The sequence below is a fragment of the Mytilus galloprovincialis genome, chromosome 7 (assembly GCF_965363235.1).
Source record: "Mytilus galloprovincialis chromosome 7, xbMytGall1.hap1.1, whole genome shotgun sequence".
NCBI classification, from domain to species: domain Eukaryota; kingdom Metazoa; phylum Mollusca; class Bivalvia; order Mytilida; family Mytilidae; genus Mytilus; species Mytilus galloprovincialis.
In genome coordinates, this window is record NC_134844.1 from 96,923,628 (window position 1) to 96,932,911 (window position 9,284).

The window sequence follows — 9,284 nt, forward strand, 5'->3', positions numbered from 1 at the left end:
TATTACAAATGATCTAGTGTTATAAATTGATAAGGAAATAAACTAACTAATTTTAAAGAATATTTCTGTCATAAGTTTGTGATTAAATTTACCGCAAATTACAGTAGACTTTAACTTCATCTTTTCTATATTAGAGTGGTTTCCGCACCTTTTATAATGCTTGCATGGGTTGTTAAAAAAAAATTATGAACCAAATATTGAGTTTGAATTTGTCCTGGTATACACAGAATAAATTGGTCGGTTTTAATATTAGGCTCAGGTTTACACGTCGTTTTCAATCTCACTTCTGCATGTTTGTATTTAAAAAAATAGACCTATTTTCTGCATATTTTCATCTTCATCATTCCTGCATGGTTTTAATCTGAGGATTTGGATACAATATATGCTACATTATAAACTTATTTCACAAGTCTTGTTTACACACATGCTCATGACGCACTTCTGCAAAAAAAATATTTTTATTTTACAAAATTTCCCGTCTCGATCACTTTCCCTTTCTATTTCAGGACGAGAACACGTTAACAATAAATACAATAGGTAGGTTTGGTCATAAAAGAAGTCATCCGGGTTGATGGTCTGGAAAAATTGGAGTGCAACTGGAAAATGCAGGTACATTGGATGTATAGGGACAGAAACTTTGCTGTGCAAAAGGCGACCTACAGATCCCTCAAAGAGTTGTTGGAAGGGTTCTTTAAGTGCAAAGAGCGTGGCCTCTCTTTACATCGATACATCCCGCACAGCTAAACAGACCAAAGTGATTATATTTCGTTTCCCCAGTCACCCGTGGGGTAATACACATTTAAACAATAAGTATTATGTATACTATGGCGCTTCAACTATTTCGGTTCTTATACATCCGTGGCTTTCAAACGTTAAGGCCTTTAGTGTCATTAATTATCAAGTTTAATCCAGAGAAGCCCTTCGGACGCTTGAAATTTAAAACGTGTTGATTTCATTTAAACTTTTAAATTTAAATTTTTTAGACATCAATGAGGTATAAAAGAAGGACCCACTTATACATTTTAACAAAATAAACCAGATGCTCCGCAGGACGCAGCTTTATAGGACCACAGAGGTTGAACTCTGAACAGTTGGGGCAAGTATGGACACAACATTCAAGCTGGATTCAGCTCTAAATTTGGATTGTGATTTGTGATTAAATAGTTGTCACAGCATAGGTTTCTAACACAGAATGAATGTGGTCTAATGAACTTAAAATATTTTTTGCCTTTGAGCAATTCACTATGCTGTTGAATATTAATCCTCTGGAAAAAATGTTTGAAAAAATTTTCTTTCTATTTATGAAATCTGAAATGAGAAAAATTTAACCCCCACCCCCATTTTTTTTCACATCCCCCTTTCCCTTTTTCCAAAACTGATCTCAATTCAAATTTCTAATGGAGTTTGCAACAATAACTACTCATTTAAATACATCATAAAATATTACAAGAATGTGTCCATAGTACACGGATGCCCAACTCGCACTATCATTTTCTATGTTCAGTGGACAGTGAAATTGGGTAAAAACTTTAATTTGGAATAAAAATTAGAAATATCATATCATAAGGAACATGTGTACGAAGTTTCAAGTTGATGTAACTTTAACTTCATCAACAAGAGTGCACACACTGAAATGTCTCGCCTTCTTTGATATTATGTTGATACTCCTAAATATAAAGCTTTATTACGACTGTCACATAAACTTAACATGAATCATGAAAATGAGGTCAAGGTCAGTTGAACCATATGCAAGGCAGACATGTACAGCTAACAATGCTTCCATACAACAAACATGACAAATATAGTTGAGCCTATTGCTTATAGTTTAAGAAAATAGACCAAAACACAAGAACTTTACACTGAGCAATGAACCATGAAAACCAGGTCAAGGTCAAATAAAACCTGCACGACTGACATATAAATCATAAAATATTTCCATACACCAAATATAGTTGACCTATGACATAAAGTATTAGATAAAAAGACCAAAACTCAAAAACTTAACTTTGACCACTGAACCTTGAAAATGAGGTCAAGGTCAGATGACATCTGCCAGCTAGACATGTACACCTTACAATCATTCCATACAACAAATATAGTAAACCTATTGCATAAAGTATGAGAAAAACAGACTAAAACACAAAAACTTAACTATAACCACTGAACCATGAAACTGAGGTCAAAGTCAGATGACATCTGCAGGTTAGACATGTAAACCTTACAATCATTCCATACAACAAATATAGTAAACCTATTGCATAAAGTATGAGAAAAACAGACCAAAACACAAAAACTTATCTATAACCACTGAACCATGAAAATGAGGTCAAGGTCAGATGACACCTGCCAGTTTGACATGTACACCTTCCAGTCCTTCCATCCACCGAATATACTAGACCTATTGCTTATAGTATCTGAGATATGGACTTGAACACCAAAACTTAACATTGTTCACTAATCCATGAAATGAGGTCGAGGTCAAGTGAAAACTGTCTGACGGACATGAGGACCTTGCAAGGTACGCACATACGAAATATAGTTATCCTATTACTTACAGTAAGAGAGAATTCAACATTACAAAAAATCTGAACTTTTTTTTTCAAGTGGTCACTGAACCATGAAAACGAGGTCAAGGACAATGGACATGTGACTGACGGAAACTTCGTAACATAAGGCATCTATATACAAAATATGAAGCATCCAGGTCTTCCTACTTCTAAAATATATAGCTTTTAAGAAGTGAGATAACACCGCCGCCGCCGTAGCCGCTGGATCACTATTCCTATGTCAAGCTTTCTGCAACAAAAGTTGCAGGCTCGACAAAAACTACCTTGACCAAAAACTTTAACCTGAATTTCTCACTATCATTTTCTATGTTCAGTGGACCATGGAATTGGGGTCAAAACAATTTCTCACTATCATTTTCTATGTTCAGTGGACCATGAAATTAGGGTCAAAACTATAATTTGGCATTAAAATTAGTAAGATCATATCATGGGGAACATGTGTACTAAGTTTGAAGTTGATTGGACTTCAACTTCAGCAAAAACTACCTTGACCAAAAACTTTAACCTAAAGTGAACGGACGCACAGACAGACGCACAGACAGACGAACGAACGAAAAGAAGCACAGACCAGAAAACATAATGCCCCTCTACTATTGTAGGTGGGGCATAAAAATGTAAAATAAAGCTTGCTATCACTGAATTGTAAAGATTGTTTTAATTTATCAGTTGGTAGTAAAAGTGAATATACATTGTATATTGTATAAAACAATGATTTAAATTGATTCAACTACTATTCTGGACAAAGAAAGATAACTCCAATTGAAAATTTCTTGCTATCGCACATATTGTGCAATTAGATATTTCTTGCTATTGCGCAATACTGTGCAATTGAAAATATTTGCTATTGCACAATACTGTGCAATTGAAGATTTCTTGCTATTGCGCAATACTGTGCAATTGAAAATTTCTTGCAATTGCACAATACTGTGCAATTGAAGATTTCTTGCTATTGCACAATACTTAATATAATAAATTTGGATCCTCATTTGAACCAACTTGAAAACTAGGCCCATAATCAAAAATCTAAGTACATGTTTAGATTCAGCATATCAAAAAAGCCCAAGAATTCAATTTTTGTTTAAATCAAACTTAATTTAATTTTGGACCCTTTGGACTTTAATGTAGACCAATTTGAAAACGGGACCAAAAATTAAAAATCTACATACACAGTTAGATTTGGCATATCAAAGAACCCCAATTATTCAATGTTTAATGAAATCAAACAAAGTTTAATTTTGTACCCCGATTTGGACCAACTTGAAAACTGGGCCAATAATCAAAAATCTAAGTACATTTTTAGATTCAGCATATTAAAGAACCCCAAGGATTCAATTTTTGTTAAAATCAAACTAAGTTTAATTTTGGACTCTTTGGACCTTATATATGTAGACCATTTGGAAAACGGGACCAAAAATTAAGAATCTACATACACAGTTAGATTCGGCATATCAAAGAACCCCAATTATTCAATTTTTTATGAAATCAAACAAAGTTCAATGTTGGACCCTTTGGGCCTCTTATTCCTAAACTGTTGGGACCAAAACTCCCAAAATCAAACCCAACCTTCCTTTTATGGTCATAAGCCCTGTGTTTAAATTTCATAGATTTCTATTTACTTATACTAAAGTTATTATTATTTTTACATTAAACGCAGATATCAAGGTTTCCATTAGAAATAAGTAACTATAATTCATTCCAGTGTTCAAATGACAAATATTAGAAATAAGTAACTTTAAATCATTCCAGTGTCCATATATTAGAAATAAGAAACTTTAAATCATTCCAGCCATTATACATAATAAGTAACATTAGATGATTGCCTTGTGTGATGAACCAGTAGGAATGGTAGTACCGCCATTGTAAGCAGACATCAAGGTTTCCATACATTAGAAACAAGAGTGCATACGCTGAAATGTCTCGCCTTCTATACTAATCATTGATATTATGTTGATAGTCCTAAATATGAAGCTTTATTACAACTGTCTCATAAACTTAACATTAACCAAGATAACTAAACAAAGACCAATGAACCTTGAAAATGAGGTCAAGGTCAGATGAACCATGCCAGGCAGACATGTACAGCGAACAATGCTTCTATACAACATGTATAGTTGACCTATTACTTATAGTTTAAGAAAAATAGACCAAAACACAAAAACTTTGCATATAGTATGAAAACAACAGACCAAAATACAAAAAATTAACTATAACCACTGAACCATAAAAATGAGGTCAAGGTCACATGACATCTGCCCGCTAGACATGTTCATCTTACAATCATTCCATACAACAAATACAGTAGATCTATTGCATATAGTATGAAAAAAACCCAGACCAAAACACAAAACTTCAACTATAACCACTGAACCATGAAAATGAGGTCAAGGTCAGATGATATCTGCCAGTTGGACATGAACACCTTACAGTCCTTCCATACACCGAATATACTAGCCCTATTGCTTATAGTATTTGAGATATGGACTTGACTACCAAAACTTAACCTTGTTCACTGATCCTTGAAATGAGGTCGAGGTCAAGTGAAAACTATCTAACAGACATGAGGACCTTGCAAGGTACGCACATATCAAATATAGTTATCCTATTACTTATAATAAGAGAGAATTCAACATTACAAAAAATCTGAACTTTTTTTTCAAGTGGTCACTGAACCATGAAAATGAGGTCAAGGACATTGGACATGTGACTGACGGAAACTTCATAACATGAGGCATCTATATACAAAGTATGAAGCATCCAGGTCTTCCACCTTCTAAAATATAAAGCTTTTAAGAAGTTAGCTAACGACGCCGCCGCCGGATCACTATCCCTATGTCCAGCTTTCTGCAACAAAAGTTGCAGGCTCGACAACAAGTAACTATAAATCATTTCAGTGTCCATATATTAGAAATAAGTAACTTTAAATCATTCCAGCCAGTATACATAATAATTAACATTAGATGATAGACTTGTGTGATGAAGCAGTAGGAATGATAATACCACCATTATAAGCAGACATCGAGGTTTCCATATATTAGAAACAAGTAATTATAATTTCAGCCAGTATCTGAATAATTAATATTAGATTATTACCTCCAACTACTGGTGCTGCATGTTCCTGTGATTGGGTGTCAGGAGTAACTTCTGGAGGTGTCTTTGACATGACAGTCTACAAAAAGACCCATCTATTAAACTATCATGCCTCATGTAATAAATGGCTGCGCTTTAGCGCATGATACGCCCGTTGCTCTTTTAACTTGTCTTTTATGCTTTAAATGAATTTATATGAACTAGAAATATATATACAAATCAAAAGGGATGTTACATTAATATATTCACGAAAGTTTCATAAAATCCCCCTTTTTTAAGTATAAAAATTCATTACTTAAGAAAACGTAAAATTTAAAATTTATGAAAATGGAAAGGGAGCTTATGTCAATAGATATAAACAATTTTTCAAAGTTGCATAAAGTTTTGTGAAAGTGTTAGTTATTGTCCCAAAATTGGAAAATCCTCCCTTTTTTAAGCATAAAAATTCATAACACGGAAATGTAAAATCTGAAATTTATAAAAATTGAAAGGGAGCTTACATCAATAGATATAAACAATTAACTAAAGTTTCATGGACTTTGGTGAAAGCCTTTTTGAGTTATTGTCCGAAGTGTTGAAAATCCCCCCTTTTTTATGAATAAAGCCCCATAAATCCAAAACTTAAAATCTGAAATTTATAAACTTACATCAATAGATATAAACAATTCACCAAAGTTTCATGGACATTGGTGAAAGCCTTTTTGAGTTATTGTCCGAAGTGTTGAAAATCCCCCTTGATTTATGAATAAAGCCCCATAAATCCAAAACTTAAAATCTGAAATTTATAAAAATTGAAAGGGAGCTAACATCAATAAAATGAACAATTCACCAAAGTTTCATGGACATTGGTGAAAGCCTTTTTGAGTTATTGTCCGAAGTGTTGAAAATCCCCCCTTTTTTTATGAATAAAGCCCCATAAATCCAAAACTTAAAATCTGAAATTTATGAAAATTGAAAGGGAGCTTACATCAATAGATATAAACAATTCACCAAAGTTTCATGGACATTGGTGAAAGCCTTTTTGAGTTATTGTCCGAAGTGTTGAAAATCCCCCTTTTTTATGAATAAAGCCCCATAATTCCAAAAGTTAAAATCTGAAATTAAAAAAAAAACGAAAGGTAGATTACGTCAATAGATATAAACAATTCACTTAAGTTTAATGGTGAAAGTATTTTTGAGTTATTGTCCGAAGTGTGGACGATTGACGGACGGATGGACAGACGGACGGACAGACAACGGTATACCATAATACGTCCCGTCTAAAAAACAACGGGCGTATAAAAACGTGTCAAATAGCTTCTTTGAAGGATGTACAGTGACCTCTCGTTGTTAAATTCTGTGTCATTTGGTCTCTTGTGAAGAGTTGTGTAATTGGCAATCGATACCACATCTTACATCTATTTTAAAGTCCTTTTTTTGCCACTGACAATAAAGATTGTAAGAACAATTCAAAATTTGCCCATAATTTGCATATAATGTTTGGAAATGCAGAAGATCAGACAAAGCAGTCTTTATGGAGAAGGTGGGGATAAAAGACCACAGACATGGTTGTTACGGCGATTGGGATCATCAATCTGAATATCTAAATTAAGGGACGACAAATAAAATTTAACTAAAATTTTGTAATATTCCTTCTTTTTAAGATAATTAATATGTTTATTTTATTTATTTATTTTCATTTTTTTTCAGAAGCAGCTATTGCCAAGTTCAAAAACAGTAATGGTATCAACCAAAATCATCATGGAGAAAATATATATATTCATATTGTTTTTTTATTTCTTTCATTGTTTAATGGCAAAAAAGCACAAATTCTGATGTAAGGTTGTTTTCTGATTTTTGTGATATCATGTCATTGCTTTAAAGGTGTCAGACCTCTAATGGAAATCCCTGTCTATTACAACAATTTTTACAACTTTCACAGCTTTATAATATTTTTACATAATTATAACTTTATAGAACGTAGGTGTATACTGAATTGTACATGTATCATATATCTACCTGCCAATTATAATTCATGTGTAATGCATATGTCTTATAGTAAAATACCAACGACCGAAGGTAAATACTAAACATAGCCTCTGGTTTTTCTGGAAATCTTAAATAAATATAGTATGGAGCGCATTAATCCTCATTTTTTTTTAATGGAAACTCACGAACAAGTAAATTATGTCTAAAAATGCTTTAAATATATTTCTCTGTCACCAAAAATTTCATTTCTGCAAATTTTTTGGTTAGTTCAAGTAAACAATAAATCAAGAGCACTACATATTTTTTAGGGAAGGACTAATTTAATATAGAACTTTACATTATAAATTGGAGTGAATGAATTGGTGGTCTGACATCTTTACCACATGTTTAATCGCCACAGTAATTGTTTTTCCTTCTATGCCATATCACACATGAGTAAAATTTACTGCACATGGCCTATTTAATGATGATGTGATTTATTTGTTTTTGTATGTAATTTAAAAAGGTTGTGCAGGAAATTTAATTTTACTGAGTTTACTCATTTCATAGAGGTTTTATCTATGTAGGTGAATTTGTCAACCTGCGACATACTGAAAGGTTTATAATATATACACAGGTTGACAGCATACTAAACATTTTGTAAAGATGTGCTTGTTTTCATACATGATTAATAAATATTTGCATAAACCTGTTTTGCACCTGTCCTAAGTCAGGAATCTGATGTACAGTAGTTGTCGTTTGTTTATGTAATATATACGTGTTTCTCGTTTCTCGTTTTGTTTATATAGATTAGACCGTTGGTTTTCCCGTTTGAATGGTTTTACACTAGTAATTTTGGGGCCCTTTATAGCTTGTTGTTCGGTGTGAGCTAAGGCTCCGTGTTGAAGGCCGTACTTTAACCTATAATGGTTTACTTTTTAAATTGTTATTTGTATGGAGAGTTGTCTCATTGGCACTCACACCACATCTTCCCATATCTAAATCCCATTTTCCGCACAGAGATACATATTATGTTTACATAAAAGGAGATGACGTGATGTATATACATAGGAGACAGGAAACTAATGACACAAAAAAACACAGATGTCAGACACTGATTTCAAACATTTGTCTTTCAACATTCTATATTAGGCAACAGGCTTGGAATTGTCAACTTACTGGGTACATTGTTAACTGACAACAAATACTACAATGACATTGAAAACTACAGGTAACCGTTGTGTCTCTAACAATCTGTGACTATTTGTAAATATCTCTTTTTAATTATGACAGAATATTTACCTTCAGGAAGTTCATCACTTCTTTCTTCTTCCTTTTTTTATCTTCAGAATCATCGCTTTTTATTGTTGCCATATCATAAGGAGTCTTACCCTGAAATACAATCAAAAACTCTTTTATCAATCATACAAATATATATACATCTTCTTTAAATAATAGGCAATTGTTGTACTAATTTTACCTAAACAATACTTGACATAAAACCAGTCAACCTAAACAAACAACAAATATGAAGTGACATAAGCGATACATGAACAAATAATTGAGATTTTACTGTTTAAGAACATGAATAAACTAGACATCATTGAGATCGGAGCCATCTCTGTGGGTGAAGCTGTAAATAATGTGTCGTAAAAAATTTGTATATTTCCATAGGACATGGAG

At 32.8% G+C, this 9,284-nt stretch overlaps 1 protein-coding gene across 1 annotated transcript in view; it reads right to left on the minus strand.

Moving 5' to 3' along the window:
• The window catches only part of LOC143084044 (uncharacterized), a 41,715-nt gene extending 32,725 nt beyond the window's left edge, over positions 1-8,990 (minus strand). Inside the window, exons 1-2 of the mRNA XM_076260462.1 lie at positions 8,904-8,990; positions 5,658-5,733 (exon numbers count right to left, since the gene is read on the minus strand). Coding sequence (XP_076116577.1) covers positions 5,658-5,733; positions 8,904-8,975 — 148 coding nt within the window. The 5' untranslated portion in view covers positions 8,976-8,990. The remainder of the gene's footprint in view (positions 1-5,657; positions 5,734-8,903) is intronic.
• Positions 8,991-9,284: the final 294 nt, after the last annotated feature.